General features: G+C 37.2%; 2 protein-coding genes across 2 annotated transcripts in view; both read left to right on the forward strand.

Annotated features, from left to right (window-relative positions):
- Positions 1 to 14910, forward strand: part of Adss (adenylosuccinate synthetase) — a 45781-nt gene extending 30871 nt beyond the window's left edge. The window contains exons 11-15 of the mRNA XM_089245790.1: positions 2577 to 2731; positions 2838 to 2962; positions 5897 to 5994; positions 6119 to 6268; positions 10768 to 14910. Coding sequence (XP_089101916.1) covers positions 2577 to 2731; positions 2838 to 2962; positions 5897 to 5994; positions 6119 to 6268; positions 10768 to 10820 — 581 coding nt within the window. The 3' untranslated portion in view covers positions 10821 to 14910. The remainder of the gene's footprint in view (positions 1 to 2576; positions 2732 to 2837; positions 2963 to 5896; positions 5995 to 6118; positions 6269 to 10767) is intronic.
- Positions 14911 to 19556: 4646 nt separating this feature from the next.
- LOC149074855 (uncharacterized) overlaps positions 19557 to 27436 on the forward strand; it is a 47068-nt gene continuing 39188 nt past the window's right edge. The window contains exons 1-4 of the mRNA XM_089245792.1: positions 19557 to 19753; positions 23122 to 23205; positions 23321 to 23500; positions 27328 to 27416. Of these exons, the coding sequence (XP_089101918.1) occupies positions 23163 to 23205; positions 23321 to 23500; positions 27328 to 27416 (312 nt within the window). The 5' untranslated portion in view covers positions 19557 to 19753; positions 23122 to 23162. The remainder of the gene's footprint in view (positions 19754 to 23121; positions 23206 to 23320; positions 23501 to 27327; positions 27417 to 27436) is intronic.

Genomic DNA, 27436 nt, shown 5'->3' on the forward strand with positions numbered 1-27436 from the left:
AAAAAAAACCAATTTTCATCAAATGATGGCCGCGAAAACCTTATCAACTATGAGCTTCATATAGTTCCAAAACACATATAGCCGTGGTTCTTTTGCAATTTTGGGTTCAAATAATGTTGGTCGTTCAATTGAATATTCAGTATACAACCAAATCACTTTATTCCATCCCTATGTATAACATTTTCAGTTAGCTGAATTGTTATTGCAGAACAATGCAAAACATTTTGTTTTGGGATACATAAAAGTACTCTGGTTCTCTGGATAACATAGGCTCAGCTTTTGCTTCTCTTTTTCACTCAAACCAGTCGCAACTGCCTTGACACAGCTTTCTGTAGTAAAGATTCTGTAGGGCAGGAGTTTCTTTGATGTACTTATCTAAAATGTACTTTTCTTGTTCGTACACGTTTTGCTTTTCTTTTCTTGTAAATGATCTTCACCTGTCATCCTGCTTCTTATATTATGCTTGGCAAATTCCTCTAGGACAATGCATAACACACGTGTGTAGACGTACCTTCTCAGTCAGATTAAGCTTCGAATTCTGTTTTTTTTTTAAACCCTTACACACAGCGGCAATCATGAGATATCTTGTCAAACTTTATTTGTTTATTTTGGTCACCCTGAAATATCTCGGGTTCTTAACTTGCTATTTCCAATGTGGCAGTTATAATGTGGATGAAGGAAATTTTTTAAAACCACTTAAAATAAGGGTTAATTGGAAGTTTGTTTGTTGTACAGTGACCTAGAAAGTTAGGGAAAATCAAGGCAATGAAAAATAGTCCGAAAAAATGTAAAACATATTTGGTAAAAGTCGAAGTTCTGTGAAGGGGAAAAACAAAAATTTGGAATTAAAAAGGTTAAGATTTTATATTTATTATAGAAATTATATTTCTTCTGGAGTCATGGTCAGGGAAATGATCAAGCTGATTTTCCAGGGAACCATGAATGTTGTAGTGATATTAATCACAAAGCCAAATACAAAATGCATTTTAAATTTGTTTTATTCAAATACCAATACAAATAAAACGCCACAACAGGCAAATTGCCCAACGAGGTGGCTGACTTAAGAACATCATGGATCCCCGAGCCATTTTTTTTTTTTGGAGGCCCTACCTACTACTGCTACACCACACATGCATCCCCCCCCCCCGCGGAACCCCCCAACGAATCGGTACATGCGGGCATATGCGTGTACGTGTAGTGCAACCTGACGTAAAGTTTGTTTCTGTGTAATGCTTGTTATGAGTAGTGCTGTCATCTGCCCCCAGTTTTTCTAACTATGAGTGAAGTGTTATGGTTGAATGATTTACCGTTGTAGGACTGTTGCTCTCTGTGGCGAGACTTTTTAACGGGGAGATCAGCTCGCATTTGCGCCTTGAAGTTGGGAACCACAGAAAACCAACTTCAGCCGACCACCACTGTGGGTGCAACGTCCCTTATGGGAGTTGCTTGCCCGGTTCGAAATATCCAGCAATAAAGTGGCAAACGACAAGTGGAAAATGATTAGAAACAAACTTTCGCATGAAATATTATTATTTATTCAATTATATGGGTTAGTTAATTTTAACAATGGATTAGTATATCTTGGAGCCCTCTATTTGACGTTAGCAGTAAAGATACTGGCTCACCAATTGATGATCAACAACAGTCAACCTGTGCAGCGATCGGACATCCGATGTTGTTAGCTTTTCCGTAAATACCAGAGGAGTTTTCTCAATTGAGAACCGGAACACCTTGATCAGTTCCTGGGGGCCTCTCGGTTGAGGGCCGGACCACCTTGCTCAGCTCCGGGGGGCCTCTTGGTTGAGGGCCGAACCACCTTGATCAGCTCCAGGGGGCCTCTCGGTTGAGGGCCGAACCACCTTGATCAGCTCCGGGGGCCTCTCGGTTGAGGGCCGAACCACCTTGATCAGCTCCGGGGGCCTCTCGGTTGAGGGCCGAACCACCTCGATCAGCAATGAAGAACTTTGACTGTGAAGATTGTTTTATATTTTGATTCCGGACCTGCCGGAAAACGGATTCAAATAATGTAGATTATTGCATTTTAACAATTCAGCCTAAGGCCAATAGATACGGTAGTAAGACGGTGAACCGTCCTACTAGAGGGCTTCAGTTGAACAGAACAAGATTAGACGAACGCGGAATCAGACCTGTTACAACGTACGGCCGGTATTTAAAGGAAAAACATCCGACCGCACGTGTCTGATCAAGCCAATCGGCTTCAAGGTCACCTCATCTGCATGCGATCGCAGGCGAACATCACGATCGGCCTTGATCGTCGCCATACGATCACAGCTGCAGACTAGTAACATTTATGACAAAGATAACGTGACGGTGACTACGGACTTTTACGCCGGGGGATCATCGGCACGTTACATGGGGTTCAAACCCGGATCCTCGCATCACGAGTCCGGCACTATAACCACTCGACCACCACAGCGGCCAAACTCCACTGCTCGCCTTGAATTCCAGATATTCTGCGTATTCTATTATGATACCAGCAAGTATTTTTATTTTTCTGATGTCTCGTTAATGTTATTAAAAGCTTTGTTCAAGTAACTGAATTTTTTTTTCTGCAGGCACATATCCTTATGTAACGTCTTCCAACTGCACTGTGGGTGGTGTTTGTACCGGATTAGGGATTCCTCCAAAGTATATTGGAGATGTGTATGGTGTTGTGAAAGCATACACGACAAGAGTTGGAGATGGTCCATTCCCTACAGAACTACCAGATGTAAGTATGATACATGTGTATACCAGATCATTATAACACTTTCATCAACTTTAAGTTCTTCCCTATGTGCAAATTTTTGAAATGAACATTATGTCTCGTTAAACAGGGTATCGGTAATGTTTTACAAGACAGAGGTCAAGAAATTGGTGTGACCACCAAGCGAAAAAGAAGATGTGGATGGTTGGACTTGGTTCTTCTTAGATATTCCAACATGATTAATGGGTATACTGGGTGAGTCATTGTATTGAATAATCGATGTTTTCTATCACCTAGTTCAAATTTTGTATATTTTTTAAACAAAAAGGGGAAATTTGCCAAATGAAGTATTAAATTCCAAATATTCCTTCCTCCTTACCCTTTGTATTCAAAATTTGTGCTTTTATGTATACAGTATTTTGAAAAAAGAAACAGTCGAATCGGCTTTTATAACAAAGCCCAGAAAAACAGCAAAGATATTTTATATACAAATTTCATTATATTCATACCGGCTTGATAAGCGTAGATAAACAATGCGGAATTCACAAAAAATGGGGAACTTTGTTATATGTGGAGATTCATAATATCAATCAGTCTTCATTATAATTGAATCTTGCTTTAATTTTAAATTAAATTCATTGCTGAAATCGATGGAGAATTTCATAATTGATGGTGTTGTATAAGCTTTGTACTTGCTGGACTTCTGTTGTCTGATTTTTTGGTTATATTGTATGGCAGCGCTTCACAAGCCCCAGTGTCAATTTAGTGCCCCAGTGAAATTAATAAATTGATCTGACGCTCTGTATCACTTGTTCACGGTCACAAGTCCCAGATCACCATGGTTACTAAACACTTGGCATTGGCACCTAAATCTTTATATCTGACCATTGACATATGCAAAAAAAGTAGTTTGGTGTTAAACCCCTCCCTCGAGTCAAGATCATGGTATATTTTTGCAGTAAAAAACGTAACCCCCCCGTGTAAAAACAATGTGAGCCCTCAAAAAATCTTGCACATGCTACTGAAGTGGAGCCCAAAAAGAACACTAAATTTTCGTAAGTTGAGTCAGCGTTCCTGTCAACATAGTAAGGCACTTAATAAGCCCTGGAAAAAAAAAAAAACCTTATTTTGGCCTGTTTCTCCATTTGTCAAGTCATATGAGCAAAAATGTATTTGGTGCTACAAATATAACTTAATCCAGACATCTTGATTTCTTCATGATGGCAGGAGTCCTTGTATTTTGTGACGTTATCGAGGAGAGTTTTTACGATAGTCTTTTTGCTCCTTACTCACGTGGAAAGAGAATAAATTTGATCTCAAATTCATAGGATTTAAATCCATTTTGTCCACTAAAAGTTCAAGCACATTTGTGAAACTGAAAACATCAGTCATTGGCATGTGCCGCTATTGAAGTAAGGCGGCAGTTTTACTGGCTTGGTCGCAGCTACTAAAGCACCTTGATTACTGGACGAATTCGTCATTCTCAATCTTAGAGTGACAAAATCAGTTTTTTGTTCAAAGTGATGTCTAATCCTTAAAAAAAAAAACCTACCTGGAACAGCCAGTAGTGATAATACTGAAGTCACACTTTGCACAAAGATTGTAAATAAGCCCACCTGGGTTTTCAGGAGCCTTAGCAGGGACAAATCTCTATTCATACATTGTTTGATACCTGTTTTGAAAAACCAGCTCTTTGTCTTTTCTTTCCCCTTTCACTATTTCTTTTACTATTGTCTTCATTGCTAGGCTCTTTGCTTCATGATAGATAAAAATATGGAATCAAAGTGTTTCAACTTGTGCATGTCTTGATGATCCAATTTTCCTTGATACCTTTCTGCCATTAGTAACTTTTTCTTCCTATAGTGAATGCACTATTTTTTATAAACAAGTTGTCCCATAAATTTGTAAATAGTTCAAAAATTCATAAAAATTAAAGTAATTGGTATATTTGAATGTGGTTTGCGAAAAAGTTATTCTAGCAAAAGGGGGAAGGACTTTTTTTAAGAACTAAAAACTTGACAAGAAATTTCAAAAATTATCAGATAAAAGATGTTCAAATTTTTGTTGATGGAGGGCACTGCACAAAAGTGAGGCAGGAGTAATTGAACTTGAACCTTTCTTCAACCTGCATCTGAAATGTTCATAATGCTTCAGCCGGTGATTTGTGGCTGAGATTAAACAACTTCACCAACAGTGCTTTGCCAAACCAATGTCAACATCACATTGAAAACCTTATGTATATAAGCACCAGTAACAAGAAAAATTGAGAAATGAGCTGTTAACCCCTTATAATGCGAAGCTTTGCATATTTGCAGGTGGTCCTTTAAATATTCATTACTGCAGCTAGTTTGAAGATAAAAATTTAGAATCCCCTCTACACATAAGGTGGAGTCATATTCTTTCCATGATATGTTTTGAATTTGCTGGTAGATGTTCCAATTAACGACAACAACCCTTTGTTTGTTGCAGAGCTCATGTGGCTATGATTTTGCTAATTTGTTAAAATGTTTTGTTTGCATATTTTTTCCTTGAAGTTTGCAATTTGAATTTTTTTCTCACTCTAGTTTGTATCACAAAGAAGGTAGTTATATATTTAGAAAGCAATATTACTTCAATACATTTATTTTGTGCAACTATACGATTTATTATTTTTTCAATTTTTTGTGGTTTTGCACATCTTTAATAAAGCCTTGGATAAAGCAGTGCCATTTGAAATTTTTTAAATGTACTCTGCTTTTTTTCTGACTTTCAATATACGTGTTATTAACTAAAAAAAAAAATTATCAGTATATAAAATTCAGCATTTAATGGTTAATCGTGTAACCTTCATTTTATAGGACTCCAATTTGCATATTTTCAGTGATCTGCTTTCATGCAGCGCCTTCTATTGACAAAAATTTTAAACTACATTTTTTCTCCTGTGCCAAAAAAAACCACTTTAGTGAGAGAAAAGAGAACAAGATTCAAACACAAAATTCCTTCAATTTTTATGGATTCTTAAACTATTCACAAATTTATGGGACACCCTGTAAATAATTGAGGAAGTCATAAAAAGAAATTTTTTAGAAAAATTTAAGACTATCCGAATTTCGGAGTTAACTTTAATGTAACTATTTTATTTTCCTTTGTATGCCTATGCAAAAAATTGTATTTCTTTTATTATGAGTATAAATTATATATATTTTTCAGTATTGCCCTCACCAAATTGGACATACTCGACACATTTGATGAAATCAAAATTGGTGTCGCCTATCTTCTTCGAGGGAAACGCTTGGTATCACCACCAGGTTGCTATCTTATTATCAAGCAATTTCTATTAAATATCTTCATCAGATTTTTTTTAAAAATCTTTATAAGTAAATCATGATCAGGTCTTAATATTGCATGCTTATTTTCTCCCGGTCGCTATAGCAAATGCTTCAGAGCTGGCTGATGTTGAAGTAGAGTACATCACGTTACCAGGTTGGAACACATCCACAGAGCAATGTAGAAAATTTTCTGATCTTCCAGCAGCAGCACAGAAATATGTTCGACGAATAGAAGAGCTCACTGACATCAAAGGTACAGAGTTTTTCTATTTCAAAATACTCTTGTAAGAAACCGTATGATGCGAAACAGTTTTTGTGGAAGAGTAAATGGACGGCTGTTATATAAAAGGAACCAAGCGCCATTAATTCAAAACTAATAAAAAAAGCTATTTGAAGTTATCTTCAATTTTAAAAATAATCTTTTTTCATGGAAAAAGCATTGCGATGACTTCAGGTACACAAATAAGCTGTTTTACTGTTACACATACCATTGATATTTCCTTCCCCTCATAGCTTCATCATAGAAAAAGGCTGTTGGTTCTCTGTAAAGAATTTCAAATTAATAATTTATCTAAAAGGAACCAAGTAAAATTTGACAATAGGTCATTGGATATTAACATGTCATATGCATTGGTTAATATGGAAAAAATTCAAGTCCATTGATACAAAAGTTACAATAACAGTACAACTAAGACAACTGTACAGTTGTAAAGAACAGTTACTTAATAAAACTAATGAATACAACTTTCGAAACAATGCATTAGCATTCATTCATCTATTGTGGAGTGTGCAGTATTCTCCAAAACCATTCATGTCATCTTCATCCCAAGTACTGGAATCAAATTTCTTATAAAAAGGCCAGGCATCCTTTGATATGAGGTGATGAATAGATAAGATATCTTTATGCATTTCCTTATTGGCATAGACTTCATGACTTCAGACCATAGGGAAATCAACCTAGCCGAATGAAATGAAATGTCTGATGGTATTTCTCCTTTTGTTTGTGCTCTTAATATCTACTTGAATGAACCTGTCTTGTGAATGGCTAGTTTTCATCTGAAGGATAAATGGTTTGGTCCTCTCAAGTTTAATAGCACGAACTGTGAGCCAGTTGATTTTTTTTCCCTCAGTGTCCATCTCCTTGTTGGTAATAACTTTTTCATTTTTTTTTGGTCCCTTTTGAAGTAATCCTTTTGCATGATTTGTGACACGACAGTTTTCTTGTTTTTGCGACATCCTTCCATCACCTTAACAAAATTCTCCAAAGTGGATAGTCTTTGTCGGGCAGATTCTACATCACTAAAATCGAAATCATTTGGAAGATTACTGTGCCCTGAAATGTGGTACTTCAATGTCACCGATTTCAGCATGGCTAGATCATCAAACAAAGCACTTATCATAAGCACATTTTTTGTTTCAGTTATGACTCCCACATGAGTCAGACCATAAAATGAGATCAGTTGCATTCTTTCTAACATTAGTAAGAATGTGTTTTCACAAGCAGGAACCCACTTTCTAGGTACCTCGTCCTGCATTCCCTTCTACTCAAATGTAAAAGAAACTTTTCTTTTCCAGAATGGATCCCAGTCTTATATACCCATATTTGCCTCTTGTATTAAATAACATTTGTTGGGATTCTTGGTAAGGGCAATGTTTTTTCAATGTCATAACGTTGCCAGGTTTTTGTTTTCCTTTGCGGTTCTCAGGTCATAATTGATTGCTTCTGTATCTTCCAACTCATGCACATTCAAATTATCCTCTATTTTTTCCGTGTCAGCACTGTTGTGAGTGTTCTGCATATTAGCATGAAAACTGTCACATTTACTGCAGGTATCTTTCTTCAGCTTTTTTCTTTTGATATTAAAATCTGTGTGAAGTATCATCCTGTAGCAACTAAAACTTACTGTGCCATTCCCTTTATTTTCTTCCTTGTAGAAGTCATGCATTGATGATTCTGTTAGTGCTATTGACCGATATTTTGTATCGCCACTCTCTTCAAGACAGTAGTGTGGTTTATATCAGGGAAACTTATTGATTTCACCTGGGGGAAATTCTAGGTTGTCCTTTCCTGCGAGCTCCTCTTGTCAGTTTCCTGTAAACAGAACCAGCTGCCAAAGATTACCTGGTTCTGTTTAAATAAAATCAGATGATGAAAACTCAGAGTTTGGTAGTTGGTTCAAGTGCATACAGATTGCATCACAGCCTAGATGATACTTAGTTCTATTTAAATAAATTCTACCTCTTTCGGTAGTTCAGATGTTGGTATGTCTCAAAAATGGTGCTTGGTTTCTTTTGTAAAAAAAGGTGTCCAAGTAGACCTTTGCCTGATATACTCACAAAACAAGAGTGACAAAAAAAGATAGAGAGAAAAATATTACCGTATATACTCGTGTATAAGCCGACTCGTATATAAGCCGACCCCCCTACTTCAGGACCACCAAAACCGCAATAAATTGAAAACCCGTGTATAAGCCGATCCCCCAAAAAATCCGTTCATTTCAGAGAAAAAAAATTCTTATATTTCCATGCAAAATGAATAGCTTACGGAAATTTACAACAGAAAACGATTCAAACTTTTTAAACCGTTTCTTCTGAGTCTCCAAGCTCATCGTAATCCATCAGATCATCATAGAAGGTGCGGCATCGTCCCTATGAAGGGTACGCTGTCATCGCCATTGTCACTTTCAAAGAGGATATCATCTTCAGTAACGTCCATCGCATTGCTGATGCAACACGTTTTGAAGGATCAGGTGATAATTTCGGTGGAAACAGAATTCCATGCCTCATGTACCCATTGGCACACTAGGCCAATGTCAGGTTTCTTCAATGCACCACCTTTTGTGGTTTCTTTATCATCGGAACTCATCCATTCCATCCACAAATTCCTCAAACAGTCTTTGAAAGGCTTGTTGATGCTGACATCTAAAGGGTGTACAATCAACGTTAGCCCACCTGGTATCAAAGTCAATGATGTTTTCGATTTCTTTGCCTCGGCTTTGACATTTTCAGGGGTTTGAACATATCCCATACCAATAATGCCGGTTTCTCGAACACTGCTAAAAAAATGACTACTGATTGTACGGGGTCGATATTTTCTCATCAAAAACTGACCCGAGTATAAGCCGATTTCCCCCACTTGAGGAACGAATTTTTCCACAAAAAAACTCGGCTTATACACGAGTATATACGGTAAATTCTTTAATGCATTTCGACACGTTATGGGTGTCGGTTTCAGAGGATAAATGTAATAACTATCATGCTGACCGGGTATCCCACTTTGATTGGTTAACAAATCAAAATTGTGACAATGACATTTGATTTGTACAGACTTATATTTTTCTGCTAAGCGTCGGGGGGGGGGGTGTAAGGTTTGGTATCAAACTCCAAGTGGGATACCCGGTCATCATGATAGTAGTTACTATATTTACTTTCAGAAGATTACACCCATAGTGTATTGGAATCCATTATGGAATTTCATTTTTTTTTTTTTTCAGTGTATTTGCCTGCCACTGTGGTAGTTGAGTGGTCATAGTAACAGACTCACAGCACTGAAAAATCAGGCATAACACTATATACACACTCAGACTGTTAGGTACACACACTCACACTTCCGTCACAACTCGCTGTGTAGTAAATTTTGGAGTCGATAGACTGGAGTTGTGCTTGGTTTGAAAGAAGAAAATGTTTGCTTTTTTTTTTGTTGATCTTGTTTTATGAAAGGTTTTTATTCAAAGATTCCGGAAAAGACAAATCTTAAAATACATAACTGATCATAAAATCTGCATGTTTCGATTCATTTTTTGAACATTTGAAAACTCCATATTTTGTTGAATAATGAATGTGCAGTTAACAAAAAAAGAGGCTCTTACTCTTGACATGAAGTTTCTTTAAAAAAATAATTCCATTAATGGATAACAGATGGTGATGGAGAACACACACTGAGGCATCAGTGACATATCATGCGACTATTTATGTGGGAAAACTAGCTGTACTTGCAATGAGAATCAGACTGGACATTATCAGAATTAATCATGTACTTTTTATTTGGTTTTAAAATCTTGTATAGTGTCCTGAGCGTCTTTCATTGCCATATGTTCATTACTCCTTGAAATGTAGTGTTATGTGGATGTTAAACTGATTTTTTTAATCGTTGATATGCTTTTAGTTTTTTTAATCAAAGATATGAGATTTTCCTTGCCTTTCATCAAGCCATTATTAAAAATTATTCACATTCGGCTGTTATGAGAGAGAAAAATTTGTCTCTTGAGAGAGAGCTATCTTCATGAGCAGTATTGAGGCATTGCTGCAATGTTTATTTACACTTGCTTTGTTTTTTCCTGGTTTACACTGCTCTCAAGATTGGTTCAAACTGCTGCTTTTATGTGAACCGATTGTTACTACAGTCAACGCTCATTCGTAAGAAGTCGTACGGAATTGAAAAATTAGCTTGTAAGTGAGAGAGACAATCAAAGAAATGGTTTATTGTTTGGACCTAAAGGACCAGTTCATAAAAACTGTAATGGTTAATTATTATATTGTAGGTTCGAAAAACCAAGTGCTGACTGTTATTCTGTGTGATACTACCGGTGAAACATCAGAAATAACTGATCACGTCAGACAAATGAAATGAATTTGATATTTTTTCAACTTAAAAAAAAAAAAAAACCCCCATGTTACTAAATTTCAATAGACATCTATGATTTTCAAGAATTGAAATCTAATGTTGTAATTGTCCAATATTTTTGTTTTCAGTGAGATGGATAGGAGTCGGAAAAGACAGATCGTCGATGATTGAAGTTGCGTAAAGAAGCAAACATTGTTTCAAACAAGAACTTTTCCAAAAATTTTCAAACCAAAGCAATCAGGCATTTTTTTAATGCTTTAAGAAGATGGTGAACATGTGAAAGAACTTGAAAATGGTGAAGGAAACAGTTTTTTCCTTAGAATACCAAACAAAATATCCACTGTATTCTCTTCGACATTATTATTTAAACGAGTTTTGAATACACACGTTTTTATTTTCATCCACAATAATTTCTAAACACTTTTAAATGGTCACAATTGTTTGTTTTTTTTGGATGATGTTTCATAATTTCTTTATGGTGTAACATTAGTCAGTTTCTCTGATAAAAGCATTTGTTGTCTTTGATGTTACTTATGTATTTTTCATCGCTTTTACAAAATTTGAATTTTTCTTTTTGTGCATGACTTTGAAGATTTTTCGCAGAAGTTAATGTTTCACAGAGGTTATTCAAACAATGTTGAGTATGAATAATATTTTCTCTTTTAACAAAATAATTTAGTACCAAGGTTTGCTGAAACTATTTGAAATCGTTCCACCCCGGTGATAGAAGATGTACAACTAATATTAATACTAAATTTCTATTCAGTTCATGACTAAACTTCAAAGACGTTCAAATTTGCTGAATATTGTCTGTTTTGAGAAATTTTTGCTGTTAATAAGTTTTAATATTATATATACAGTGAGAGGCCATGTAATAACTCGGTCCATAGGGCCTGAGTCGTCCTGGCTGCAGCAGAAATCAATGAATACGAATGAAATTAGATATAGTTTCAGAGTATGCACTCAAGAATAAAGAGGAAAAACAAAACCCTAGCCTTTACAGCAATAAAAAATTTGGAAAAATTCAAATGGCAACACTCGCTTTTGTTTATTGCTAAGTGAATGGTGTTGGAATAGTACCTGTTGCACCATGAATGCCTGCTCAGTACAACAAAGAAAGATGTCATCAAGGCTTCGGTATACTAACCCTGCTATGGTGAACATATTGAGGCAGTAATGTGATCTGCACACATTGGTTGTTTCCACGTATTTCTTTGTGTCCACTAAGGTACACAGGTACCATTTCAATTCGATTCATAGGATTTTTTTACTGCATTGATCGTTTTGTTATGCATAAAAGTGAGTGTTGCTATTTTAACTTTTCTAAATTTTGTTGCTGTAACCGTAAGAGTGAAAGCCAGGAGTACGTTTCTTTTCATGAGCACATACACTGAGACACCTATATCTTGAATTTCATTTGCATTCATTGAGTTTTTACGGCTACCCGAGGCTTGCACATCAGCAGTGTCATTTTATGACCACCCTGTCCAACCTTATAATTCAATGAGATAATTATTATAAATTTATATTAGTAAAGCGTGTTTATAAAAACTGATTTTGAGTTTTAGGTTAAAAAAAATAGTTGTCCTGTTTTAGTCGTACAACATTTAACACATTAGAAACCACTAGTAAATTTTGATGTGTATATTTTAATCTGCGATTGAATGTATTGGAATGTAGAATTAATATAATCCTCGATAAGTGTAATTTTAGTTGCAAGAGATGATCGGAAAAATTAAGTGCAAAACAGTCGTCGCTCTTACATGTCTGTGTTTATCTTTTCGCTGAATTTTGAGGATCTCTGAAATTTGAACTACCTCAAATCTTATCTCGTAATTTGTTCATCTGTCCAAATCATTCTATCTAGATCAATTGTCTTATAAATTTCACCGTTGATTAATTTGTAATTTGAATGGTTTTTCTCTTTAGACGCTAGTGTTTGGTAAAATAAAGTAACTTTTTTTTGGAGTAGTTAAAAAATATATATATTTTGAATGTGCCGTCGATGTTCATTAGTACTTAGTTTGCTTTTTCATGGGCTATTTGAATGCCGTCCGCATGACCTGTGCCGAGAAAAAAAAAATCGAGCTCAGAAAAATTTTTCTGCTTCACAGTGAAGCTCTCTAGATGTACTTACTGAATTTTGATGGTATTTATTTGAATATCACGAATATTGTAATTTTTTTTTTTGCGGAGCTGGGGGAAAAGTTCAATACTTATAGATTATGTACAGGGTGTCCTATGAATTCATAAATACAGTATTTACTTGCTTATAAGGTGAGGTTTTTAATTCAATTTTTACTGCTTCGAAAACATAGGTTGTCTTATGTGCGTCAGTGGATATCTAAACAAAATATTTCACTGAAAGGAAAAGGGAATTATAATTTAAAAAGTAACTCTCCAGAACTAATGATAATTTAGACAAAATAATTCGGGATTCATTGATGATTAGTGATGATCTGGGAGTAAAATGATTGAAAGTTGATGAATAAAACAATAGAAAACTAATAAGAGGAAATAGTTTTAGAATTTGTGAAAGCTTTTAATACATCTAGGTCCCTCATTTGATTCAGGGCCCTGGGTCAGACGGGAGATCCTGACAGTGGCATCGGATCTTGGGGGGGGGGGGGGTTTGCAGTGGGTTCTCAAGCACCCGCAGTATTTTAAACCATTTCTGAACATCCTACAGAATTCAGAAATCCCTTATACAATTCGACACCCTGCATATTTACAGTTTCGCCCAAAAAAACTTATGCTATTATCTGTGAATAAACTAAATGAGTTGAATTAATAGATCTAGTTTGTATTTTATTTTCGTTCGGAAATCATACTTAGCCTTGATTGACCTATATGCGAGTAACTCTACAGCAGTTTAAAAATTCATAAGAATGAAAGGAATTGGTATATTTGAATATGATTTACTGGAAAGTTATTCTCACAAAGCATTGTTTTGGTATAAAAAAAAAATTCACATTTTTGTCTACAGAAGGCACTGTGCGAAAGCAAATCGCAGAATTCTGTGGAAAACTATGTTCATTTGCATGCATACCATCGTACTTGTTTGTTTTATTTCTCTGCCATCACCACAAATGCCAATTTGTAAGTGAGTGACAACATTGTTAACTGCAGTGTGTATCATCTGGATGGATACAGGAGATTTCGTAGCGAATGCTGTCCTTTAACTGCATTGAAGAAGATCGGCTATTGCGGTACACTGGGGGCTTGACATTCACTTGACTTTTGGCTCTATGGTTACGTTAAGTGTAGTGAGCGGGGGCAGGCATTCATTTTCAGTGATTGTTGATTAATACTTCACTTTGAGATGTCCGATCTTGCATGAATATTGTTCATCAAGGAAATTATGCTCCAATAAGCACAGTATCATTTTCTTCCATAGCATTCCGTTGCTGGTTGTGCAAAATGCAGTGTAAAAAATTTTGCATCTTTTGCAGTGTAAAAAAATACATTTTTTTTTTCCTGCCACAGCTTCACATGCGTTTCTAAATGTAAAAAAAATTTCGGTTTTACAAAAAAAACGTTGACACATGTTCGGCACACGACAATGATTTACCAACCATGTCAACATTTCAATTAAAACTTTAGTGTAATTTCCAATAACAGGAGAATTCAGAAATGAGTTGATTGTAGGATTACCCCTCTGCATATATTTTATAGGACTGATTTGGATATTTCCAATGATTTGCTTTCATGCGGTGGCCCCTATTGACTAAAAGTAACTATTTGTTTTCTCTGAACCAAAAAAAATCAAGTGAATTTTTTAACTATTTATGAATTTATGGGACACCCTGTGTATTAAGTATTTCTATGTTTCGTGCATGGATCTTCTTTTTTAATTCGAAATCTTTCAACCGTTATTGTTGGTTGAAAAAATGACTACTTTCATAATGTTAATGATGTATGTGTTCGAAAGGAAAAAAAAATATATAATAATTTCTTGAGATATGTCAAATTTGAATGATTGTTATTCAAAGCTATACACCTGCATGTTCCCCATATTCATGTATTTTCTATGCAATGTGTTTAAAATGAACGAAGCTATTCAGTCGCAAATTTATGATTTCTAAGATCGGCTTTTTAAAAAAAAAACTTTTTGAATGCATAAAACAGAAATGGAAGAGAAATCGTAGTTTTATTTTTGAATTTTTATTATTTTTCGAATTATCATGTGATGTTTGTTGTAATAGAAATATACCAAAAATTTATCAAAATTCAAGCGGAATTAAAACAAAAAGGACTTATTTTTAAGTAGATATCGTTTGAAAACATTTTTTTCTTGGATGTTTTTATGCGTGATTATTTCGCTACCAAAAATACTTCATATAAGTCAGTGGGGACACTTTGGAGTTATTTTTCCCCGATTTCTAGGAAAATGCTGGACAAGTGTTGTAGGCCTTCAACGCTTGTGAAAATCTATAGACGAAACAGAATTGCTACATGGGTAAATGAAGGGAGCATGGTCCCCAGGACTGCAACTAACTTATCTGGGGCAAGTCAGAATTTTGGTGCCTCCCCCACCGCGTGTAGAAGCAGTTAAAGGGTGAATTCAGCACCCATTGTGGTATAGCGCACAGGACACCATATCTATAGCAGAAGGTTTCTGCTTGAAGCTCGTCTCGTGACGTCGCTGAAGTTGTTTCACCTGCAGCCATCGGATATACTGTACAAGCCGATCTCCCCATTAAAAAGTGTCGTCACAGAGAGCAACAGGCCTACAACAATAAATCATTACACTTCACTCATAGTTAGAAAAACTGGTGGTAGGTGGCAGCACTACACAAGCATTTCACAGAAACAAACTTCACGCCAGGTTTCATAACACGTACATTCCAATGTACTAATTCATTAGAGATTTCGCAGAGTAATATGGACGAGGTGCACGCTTGGTTTAGTAGTAGCCATTGGATATAGCAGGCAATATATGGCGTGCAATATATGATATATTGCACGCCATATATTTAGCCATTTTTAACCCCCCCCCCCCTTGTCAGCAAAATTTCGTCATCAGCTCTGCCCCCCCCCCACCCCTGAATCCTAACTCATATTTTCATAAAGGGTGGTTGATGACGTAAGCGTTATTCAACCTCCCCCCCCCCTTGTCATCAAAAGTCAGCAAATCGGAAATCCCCCCCCCCATCTATGATGACGTAATACTTGAACGGCCCCTACCGGGGGGGGGGGGGGGAAAGGCATTACTACTGTTACTTGGAAAGGATGTAATGTCACTCTCTCACACATAGTTGTTGATAAATTTGATAAGTTATTCAAAACTTTTCTGGTTAGCAGAATGCATTCGAGTTTGATTTATTTCACACTACTATATGTAAAAAAACAATTTCGATGAGCTCCATTGAAATACAAAGTTTTGTGAAAACTAAATTCAATTTCAATTCATTCAATTTGGCAATAATCAAAATTCATTGTCCATTTGGTCTCTTTCTAAAATTATTTTGGTCACTATTGGGTCACTTTTTAAACATTTTGGTCACTATTTGAAATATTTTGGTCACTATTTTCATTAGTTTTGAGGCCATGATCCGTGCTGAGCCCTGTATATCCAATGGCTACACTGCTATAGATGTTAACCAGATCCTCCTAGTTGCATCTCTGGCATGGTTGCTCATTTCGGTTTGAAAAACCCACATTTCTCACGAGTTGAATGGTATCGCTATCCCAGACGGGACTAGGGGTCACTGATATGGAATTCTCACTAATGAGCGGCTTAGGTTTTCTGAACATTATTCAGCAGTGGTCAAAAAGCGAATAGAATGCTTGGTCTCATTTTCAGAAAGGTGTCTCTGCGTTCTCAAGTTATTCTTCCACTTTTCCGAGGCTTAGTTTGTCCTGGACTGGAGTATGCTGTGAGGTTTAGACCATATCTACAGAGGGACATTGACTTGAAGGGGTGCAGAAAAGAGCTACGCGTGTCATTATTGGCACACAGCTTGAGTTATGAAGAGACTTCATTTTTTAATGTTTATAGGTACAACGGGACAATGCGAGGCTATGGTGTCGCAGGGAATTTTTCTCTAATATAGGGTTGTTAATAAATGGAATAGCTTATATACCCCTGGAAGTAGTAAATTCTAACACAATTGACATGTTTAGAAAGAAATACGATAAACATGTTGGGGTAAATCGAGAAGCTATCTATACTTGTAGAATGACAACCATAAGTATTCTTTGTGGGCATTTTGTATTATATATTATTAAATTTTTTCGACGTAAAAATATGCATTTATATTGGGTTGCTGTATTTTGGTTATATTTGACATCTATATCTTTTTCTGCATCCTCGTTGGGTAATTCGCCTGTTGTGCTGTTTATATGCACTCCTTTTGAGTTTCACGCAGTTTCTTAGTTGATAAAAGAATTCATTTTAGACTTTTTTTTTTATTTTTTAAAGCAGATGGACTGATTTCATTAAACTCAGAGATTTTATGTAATTGGTAAATCTCTCTTTCGACATTACACAAGGGGCGCCAAAATACTTGCTTGCTCAGGCTGACCAAGCATCTATTTGTGGCCCAGGGCAAATGCTCCATGAGGAAATCTGGCCCTGTTCTATATTCAAGTAATGTGGGCAGAGCTGCAACTAGATGCTTGATCAGGCAGGCAAGCATATATTCTGGCACCCCCTTGTAATGTTGATTGAATGAGAGGTAAGAGGGTGAAATTTGCGTGCCCCATGGTCCAGAGCATAAGACCCGGCTGCTCTCCCCTAGTTGCGGCTCTGAATGTAAGGCCAAGTTATAAGAAAAACATGAAATCATAAATTATTCCAATTTATACATTCCCACTGAACGTTGAATATAAAAAGGCTATCTTGATTTTCCCCATTATGATAATTCCGTTTTCAATTTTACAAATGTACATACTTCCCATTGATTTAATAATTCATACGTGGGTCGAAAAAATTTCAAAAATAAAACAACTTGCAAAGAAATATTTTTATAATCAGCGGTATTTTTGGCATCCGCTCAGAAAAAAATGATAGTTTTGTGAATTAGAGCTATATGTAAAAAAATTTTATCAAGAGAAAAGAGGGCGTAGCGAGGAGGGGGGGGGGGTCTGGTTCTCTCCCCCCCCCCCCCCGAAATGTGAGAAAATGACCGGAAAAAGATGGCCAAATCTATTCTATCACTTTGGTCCCCGAACGAAATCTCTGACTACACCCCTGAAAAAAATAGTAATTTTACTTAAGCCGGGATTTTTCCTAGGAATAGTTTTTTTGCGCTGGCAGAAACGTGTTACGCGTTTGTGTTTTCCTAGCGTGGCGCATCAGATCAGGGCGGCTATATTAAAGCATATGGCCTTGGCATCAGCTACTCTGTCCTCTGCATACTCCGGTTCGACAGGAAGGGAAAGAAAATGCCAGAGAGTGAAGGGAACATCGGCAAAATGCACGGCTCACGATGCATTTGACTCCTCCAGAAGCAGTCAGCCAATCAAGTCCGACGTGAATTGCTATCATGCTGCTTTACTTAGGTTTTCCTAAGAGCAGGTATCTGGTGCCACGTGATTCACCCAGCGCGACACACCATCCACTCACCAATAAGTAAAGCAGCATAACTGTTTTCCTACAGAGCGCAATACGCCTCACGACAGCGTTTTACGTCTGGCGTGATTGGCTGACTGCTTGGAAAGCCCGATGTGAGGGGGCCGATAGTTTAAGTATAGTGGAATAAAACGCTCTTCTCGGAAAGCGTCGTTTCGTGGCTAGCAGGAACAAAAATTTTTTGTCGTCCTTTCCGAAATTCCGGGAATACTGAAGCAAAATTCGTTATTTGGCACAGAAAAATACGCTATTGGAGCAGGATGGCGCAAGATATTAGTTTTGGCATAGAGTTCCCACCCCTGGATTATGCAACACGGTTGTGCCGGCGCGAAATGGTCTAATTTGATTCACGCGGAGCAAAAAACTTATTCTTAGGAAAACCCGGCTTTTTGCTTACGCCGGGTTTTCCTAGGAGCAGGTTTTCTGTGCCGCGTTGAATCACCAAGCGCGACACGCCGTCCACTCACCAATAAGAAAATCAGTATGACAGTTTTCCAACAGAGCGCAACGCGGCTCACGACAGCGCTTTACGTCGGGCGTGATTGGCCGACTGCTTCTGGAGGAGTCAAATGCGTCGTGCGCCGTGGTGTTGCCGATGTTCTCTTCACTCTTGTGTATTTTCTTTCCCTTCCTGTTAAACCGGAGCATGCAGACGACAGAGTAGCTGGCCATATACTATAATATAGCCGCCCTGATCTGATGCGCTACGCTAGGAAAACACAAACGCGTAGCGTGATTATGTAACACGTTACTGCCGACGCGAAATTATACTGTTCCGTTCACGCGGCACTTATTCCTAGGAAAACCCGGCTTACTCGTACTTATCGCATCGGCACACGACCACCTAGTAATCCAAGTAGATTGCATAATTTAGGTGGTCGTGATCGGCATTGGTCGATGATTCTTAAACATTACGGATATAAATATGGTCGGTCTTGACTTGCTTCAATTTTTTGCGCAAGCGGTACGGCCTTAACTAATATATTTTCAGTGTGTGAAATATTTTCTGGATTAAAAGTTTACTGCTATCTAGTTTCGTAAAATATCAGATACGAGTTTTTTTATAGATACCAGATAGCAGTAGTTGTTCCATGATCCGTCTTATTTCCCTGTTGATGTTTTGCAGTCTGTCGATAGATGAATCAAAATCCAGATGTTCAGACATCGGGTCATGGTAGTGAAGCAAAAAAGTGAGCACTAAAGCTTCTGAGCTATAAGTAAACTTATAGCTTTCCTTATAGCTCAGAGGTGCTCTTTACACATGTCACATATAGCGCCACCTGTCAATCAAAAACATCCAAATTGGCGCGAAACCATACCAACCGTAACTGTAAGAAGCACGTATTTTGTTTACTGCATGCATTGTAAGATGTTTATTGTTTTGTTTCTCTTTGGACATTGAAGCCAAACGTGTAGCACCATGTAATCATGCGCATCATGGTTCCGCATGATATCATGAATGAAAGCTTTCTATTCGGCGCAGAGGCAGTCATGGGGCCACTTCATGGAGTTGTGAAAGCATGTTTATTTGAACTTGAGTAAGTTTAAGACATCATGTTGAGCGAATTGTGTCCATGTTACATGTGTGAAATTTTTCATTGATTCCCACGTGTTTTCGATGCGTTTTGTCATGTCTGAAAAAACCATGTTACTATGTTCCTATGGACATGTAGTTTTAATGTGAACCGGTGTTTTTTAGTTTTGTTTTCATGCACATGCCACAGGTTCAAACACCAAACATTGGTTTGATTTCACATTAAAATTATCAGCATCCAAAACAAAACTATGTAATATAATTCCATGTTTAGGGTTTAAATTTATGTCCAAAATGTAAATCGTGTATTGATATGTATGTAGATGCAAGTTTTTTCAAATGAAAATTGAATTTTGACTGTGTTAATCAAAGTTAATGAATGGATGATATCGTCATGTTGAATATCTTTCGCTTCTTATTTGTAATATAATCCTTTTCGGTGATGTATTGGCATTTTTTTTCTTTGGCAAGAAAAATGCCCGAAAGCATGACGAGAAGTCACCAAGAGTGAAATGGAGCCATGTTTATGTTAACGTCTTTTCTCACTGAAAATTGGTAATATAATATTATGGCTGTTGACAGTGGCGGATTAAAGTCGGTTGAGGCCCCGGGCACAAAATGAAATATTGTGTCCCGTGAATTAGTAAAAAGTGTGAAGTTAGGGTTTTTCTGGGTCCTTTCAGAAGTTTGGGGTCCCAGATGCACCTGCCTTTAAATCCGCCTATGGCTGTAGAAAAAATATATAAAAAATTATGATAGAATATGAATGACAAACAAAACAACATTCTAGTCTAAGGGCCGGGATTACATTGTAAAAGTTTTAGAAAAGTTCTTTTATAAAACTTGAGAAATGCAACCGGTAAGAGTACCGAGAAAAAAGTCTCCTTAATGGGTTAACATAGGCATATGAAGAATTTTCTCAAGGGGGTTTTAAATTTTTTTTTTTTGTTCTCAAGGGGGGTTTTACTTTTTTTCCTGCAAAATAACACTATTATCTCTTCCCCCTTTGCCAATGTGGGTTAGTAAATATGGTAGGCTATGATGCTGCGGGAAGCTATTGATGCTCAAGTCAGCATAGAAAACATAATGCTAAAACCAACAAGCACAATAAAAATATCACTATCTAGGACTATACATTAAAATAACATAAGGTGACCATACTTTTAAATAAATAATGGTCCTGTATGTTTTATATATAAATATAGGGTGGGCAAAAGAGTCTGTAGAAACTTTAAAAATTCATAAAAACTGGAAACATAACTGAAATAAACCTTTTTCAGGGTTAGCATTGCTAGGTCACAAATTTTTTCAAGACGGGGGACCAAAAAATAGCTGATAGGTGGCGCTGGTGCGCTTGACTTCGGTGGAAATATGCAAATGAGACGGTTATAAGAACTTGCACTCCTAATCCACAATCAGTTCACCATTGTAAATCGTGTATGCAGACCTGCTGCTGCTGGATTTCTGACTCATCTGCAGTGTGTTATCCCCCTGTGCTGGTGGTCATGTGGAACACGTACTGCTGTAATAAACGATTCTGAGGCATTCTGTTTGTTATTTGTGTATCTTTTCTTTCACTTGTGTATGTCAGTGCCACCTATCGGCTGTTTGTTGGGTTATTTTTCCCTATCAAAAACATTCCCATGACCTAGTGATGTTAACTCTGCAAACCATTTTTTATTTCGGTTATTTTTCCGGTTTTATGGATTTATAAAGTTTCTATGGACTGTTTGCCCACCTTGTATATTCTAATGTATAAAAATTAAATCCACATCTCTCTTTCTGGGTATCCAGATTCTAAATAAAATAAGAAGGATATAAGGTTACCAGTGGACAAAAATGTAATCGAAAGACAAAATGGCTGTTCAAAAGTTTGAAAAGACACTAGGAACAACAACTAGCGCCACCTGGCATCAGGGGAACATTTTGGAACAACAACCCAGCAGAATAGTGACAAATCAGAGTGCCACGTTGGTGACTTATAGTCTGGAAAAAGCTGCCAACTTGTCGTGTCCCTTATAAAGAAGCTATTCGAGAAATCGCAACTTATAAGCTGAAAGAAATAATAATAATGATCTCCGAACAGAAAAAAATAAATGATGAACCATGGGAGGAAAAGCGCCAACCAACTGGAAAGGAAATCACAGAAAAAAAAATGAAGTCGCAGAAGGAAAAAAGGAGATTATACTATAGCTTTTCTAAATGCTTGCTCTGACCAATCATCTGGTAGCTGCCCCTGAATTCAATAGATTCTTATCGTGCAGTTATTTAGAATTAACTAGAAACTGTGACTCTCATATTTCCCAGCATGCTGGTCTCCCTCGCTTTTTGCCGGCATGCCAGCTAATGCAGTAAGTGCCGCGGATTACAAGCATATTTATAGAAAGAATTATGTTTGTGAGCCGAAGTTCTATACTACTTGAAATATGTATATAGAAAACTGTTATAGTTTACGAAGAGAACAGCTATAGTATAACCCTCTTTTTTCTTTGGCGACCCTTTTTTCTTTGAGATAGAGGCAAATAGGAGGAGGGGGGATGGGCTGGGCTTAAAATTAAAAAAAGAGCTCAAATTCGTGGCCCTGATAATTTATGGACCTGTGCGCATCCTTAAAATGGGCCCTAGCTAAGACTGACTGCACAGAAGCTATTCATGTCGAAGGCTTTTTTGAATGTATTTTCTATTATCTTAATTATCGCTTTTACATGAAATATCTCAAAATGGTTAATTTTTTATAAGCGTTGTTAGCACCAACGTGGCGACTTCTTTTCATGCCAAAATTGGCAACCGTGATAGCCAACACAGTGTTTTCTACTCTATGGCAATTCTGTATTCTTTTCTAGTTTTCTGCATTTCCCACATATTTCGATTGATTACATTAAATCATATTAGATTGATTTCATTTAATGAATCAAATTTTTTGTGCAATTGTATTACGTGTTCTTTGCTGTCAGTCATCTTGAATTGACCGGCAATTGTTTGGCGGTCGATTCAAGATGGCTGAAGAAAAGTCACCACGTCAGTGTTGACCACGCTGATAGAAAATTAACCCTTAAAATCTTTCTGAAAAAGGAAGAGGGTTGATAATCTGCATGGGCAGAGATACGGGGCAGCACTGCTTTCCTTATTTCACTCACTGTGACACCAGTTTGCAAGAGGATCTGAGTTTGATTCCTGGCAAAGACCACAGATGACTTTTCTTTACGAGTTCACTTCCGTGCAATATCCAGAAAATGTGTTTTTCCTTGATGTATTGGGCTGAGGTAAAGCAGTCTTGCTCTCTTTAGTTTCAATCAATTTATTCAATGATTACTCCACAATTTTTTTTCAACTGCGATTTTAAACATCTCTTTTTTGTTACGATCTACACAGGTATTCTTTGTGTGTATAGAGTTGTCCCAGACGCACTCAAGATGCCGCATTTGCTTCCATCTGACATTGCTCGCCTTGTTTTGGGTAAGTCAATTTTTGAATTGCGACGAAAATCTGTCTTGTTATGTTGAATGAATTACTTAATCACATGATAGTGTATTTTTATTTCCTCATGCTTATACTTTTTTATATATTTCAGGCTATCTGGAGGAGACTCGTTGTTTGAATACGTTTAGAGCGTTTTTGAAAGAGAGTCCGTACCTTGAGGAGTTCAAGAAATTCTATGAAAGTGATTCCGAAATATGCATTACGTTTGGGTTTGCTGGGGAACATACATTGCTGTCCATCTTACAAGATTATTGCCAACTCAAATCATATTGTAATTTTTTTATTTAAATCTCATTTACTTTATTATATTGAAACCTCCCCAGAACGACCAATAACGGCTACACATTTAAGGTTTTGCCGCCCATTGGTTACACAAATTTTGCTGCCCTTTCCCCCATTCCAGTCTAATTTTCTTGACTACTCTTGCCTCAAATTCACCATTCTTTGCTTGGCACCATTTCACCTGCTTGGCACCCCCCACCCCTACAAGTACAGCTGTTTCTCTAAGTCAGTTATACCCATGCTCACACACTCTATAAGTCACCCTTTTATCATTCATATCATGGTTTCTCAAACTTTTCATTCCATCGCCCCCTTCTTAAGAAATTTTTTACCTTTCATCGCCCCCCAACTCAAGTGAACCCATAGGATCCCATGTTAAATCTGTAGCATCTGTCGCCCCCCTGGATCATTTCATCGCCCACCAGGGGGCGATATTGCCCACTTTGGGAAACACTGATTCATATGCTTGCATCGGTTTTGGTCACACATGTTTGCACATTGTTCTGGTAACTAATATATATTCATGCACACTCTATAGGTCACTGTTTTGGTCACTCATATGGCTGCTTGTTTTATATGTCACTCATTGATCATTTGAACATGCTCACGTTATTGTTTTGATCACGCACTGTCATGATTCCTTGCTTTATAGGTTACTCATTTGATCATTCACACGTACACACATTCTTATGTTCATTCAAATGCTTGCAAACTGTCTAGGTCACTCACTGACCTAGCAGTCCCTTACAGTCTTGCAGAGGCAGATATATTTAGGGTTATATGAATTTTGCTGCTCTTCTCCCATTATACTAATTTTGTTGGCCACTCATTCCTTGAATTTGCTGCCCTGGGCTACAGCCTGTTAAGCTCCCCACCTGTAAATACGCCTCTGACCACTAATGGAACCAAGAAAGTGTGGCCGTTATTGGGAGGTGGTCACTGTTTTTAAATTTCTTATTGTATTTGAAATCATGGCAATCCATATTATAAGGCTGGTTGTCCATTGGCAGGTACCAGGAGTGTGAGTAAGTTGTATACTCATGATTTTCTTTCGCTTGTGGATAGCTTCCAGTAGAAGACCAGCCTAATTGATTAAAAGTAGTGGTTCGGCAGCTCATCACACATGCATTCCGCATTAAAAATGTGTGAATTTTGTGTGAAGATTTTGTGCACCAGTTAGCAACTATATTTGTTAACCCCCCCCCCCCCCCCCCTGTCTGCCGACTATATTTTGAAAATCACTGACCTAGACAAGAATCCATATTCATTTTTATGTTTGTAGAATTTAAGGAAGTCTTAAACTCCTTCAGAGCAAATGAAGACCGCAATGGTAAATGCAGTAAGTACTGAAAAAAAATTTCGACATCAAAACACAGCAAGTACCAAGTTTGTTAACCTGGGGAAACAACGTGTCAAACTCACTCTAAGTAGGTAAAAAATGTGTCAGTATATCAGTAGATGTCACTTAACACTTTTGTCTATGGCAACAGAAACTTCTTTTTCACTCTTCTGCAAAATTTGTGATTTGGCACTTACTGCGTTTACCATTTCTGGTCTTCAAATATCAAGGACTTTTTTCTTATGCAATGCACTGTTTTCGTTTGATTTTCATATATTAAAAAGTGGTCCTTTTTCGAAAATCTTTCCTCTGAGCAGGGCCATGTTAAGAGTATCATAGGCCCCCAGGCCAAGTGATTTTTCTGAGGCCCACCAAACAAATGTACATGCTTACTCTAGAAAATTTCAACTAGATCTAATTTTTGTTAGACCCTTCTTCTTCCCCCCATTCTTCTCTCGAGGTCCCCAGGCTGTGCCCGGGGGGGGGGGGTATGCATTAAGACGGTGCTGGCTCTGAGTGAGGTAAACCTTAATGCTAATCCAATGGCATTAGCTCTGTTCAAAGAAAATATCACCACTTTTTCAGAGGTTGTGATTGTTTGGAGATGACCATAAGAGGTTTCTGCATGCCCCCCCCCCCTTCCTCCCTGCTGCTGTGGTGGTAGAGTGATCATAGTGACGGACTCACATCAAGGACCCGGGTTCGAACCACACAGTTGCCACAACAGTTATGGTTAGCTGGTGTTTGTTTTCTGTGGCTCTCAACTTTGAGGCACAAACGAGAGCCAATCTCCCAGTTAAAATGTCTCGTCACAGAGAGCAACAGACCTATAATGGTACAATTGTTCAATCATTACACTTCACTCATAGAAGAATTGATGGCAGAACTACACATAACTAACAATCTTCACTTCAGGTTCACAACACGTACACACACATATTCCGGCATGTATCCGTTTGTTGGAAACATGGCCTCCACAAAGGTGGGGTCTAGCAGGGCTGCAGCCCTGGGCCCCAGCTTGGGACAATTACTATATTTTTATTTTCATGCTATAAAATAACTGTAGAAGGACCTGTAAAAAATCTGGTTTAGGGGCCTACTAAACATTCTTGCCTAGGGGCCATGCTCAACGATGTGGTGGCCATGGTTGGTTAGAAATTCCTGAGAGTAATATGTACAAGGTGCATGCATGGTTGATTAGTAGTTTTAGCCCTCCCCATTTAATGAATGCATGAGTTTGTATTTTTTATTCGATAAATTGAGTATAATGATTGAATTGGGATTGAGATTAATGCAATTTTAATCCTAGGGTCTTAAAAAAATAATTGACATGTTCACGGGCCTTATCTGCTTCATGGGCGTAAGTGCTAAAAGAAACTCTTGCAAGTTCAGCATATGTGGCGCATCAATACAAGGGCCACACCTTTTAATGATAAAATTACAGTTTCAAGTTCCCTAGTTCAATTCTTCCTGAATCCATATTTCTCTCTCCTGTGTCAAAACTGCAAACATTCATGTTCCGAAACAGAAAATTAACAATCTGATGGATTCATCTGAAAGGAGTTTTAAATTAAATTATAATGTTAATTAAATTAATATTGGTTATTGCTGTCTTTTTACAGCAATAACCAATAACGCAACTTTACGCTGTGCCAATTCAAGCGAATTCGAAGTTTAAAAAAGTCTTTCCAGTGAAGTTCCATTGGGAGCAAATTTTTTAAGCGCGAACACGTACATATATTTTTGATTTTAATTATGTTGGCAGAATCATGTTCAAGGTTGTTATAGAATGACTTGTATACCTCTAGTGGCCACAAAAATCAACAAATGCAAGTGGAATTTCAGATATGGATGCTTCATAGTATGCTCTCAAAGAATGAAGAGAAAACAAAACCCCCTATATATCTCTTGCAATTACAATAAAAATATTTTGAAAAATTCAGATGACAACACTCATTTCTATGCATTGCTAAGTGATCACTTCAGTGAAAAAACGTGAATGGCTTTGGAACGGTACCTGTAGCACCATAAATGGTGGCACAGGATGCAGACAAAGAAAGATCTTACCATGGAGTTGGTGCTCTAATTCCTTGGTGGGGCAGTTTCTGCGGCAGTAGTGTGATCTGTATTGGTTGTTTCCATGTGTTTCTTTGAGTCTAGCGCCAGCCTTTATTATGCTACAGGTTTCAATGTCATTTATGGTTTTTAACTGTGCTGACAACTTTACAATGCTTAAAAGTGGGTATTGCCATTTGAATTTTTTAAATATTTTTTGTTGTGGCCATAACCATGAGAGCTAGGGTTTCATTTATCTTCTCATTCTGGAGCGCATACTCTGAAACATCTATGTTTCAAATTTCATTGATTGAATGTCGTTGATTTTTGCAGCTGCGAGGGGCTGGTATATTGGAAAGTTATTTTATGACCATCCTGTATACTGTATACATGTACTTATTGATATGTATATTCAATTTCAGTCAATGACACAAAAAGATCAGTGAAAACTGGGAGGCTTTCCCTACCACAGAGCCTAGAATCATCGCATGTCGAATCTACTCCTGAAAAGGTAATTCTGCTGATTGTACG

Source organism: Pholcus phalangioides, unplaced genomic scaffold (genome assembly GCF_987345545.1).
Source record: "Pholcus phalangioides strain wild (caught in Gottingen) unplaced genomic scaffold, Ppha-v1.0 ptg000016l_1, whole genome shotgun sequence".
NCBI lineage: Eukaryota > Metazoa > Arthropoda > Arachnida > Araneae > Pholcidae > Pholcus > Pholcus phalangioides.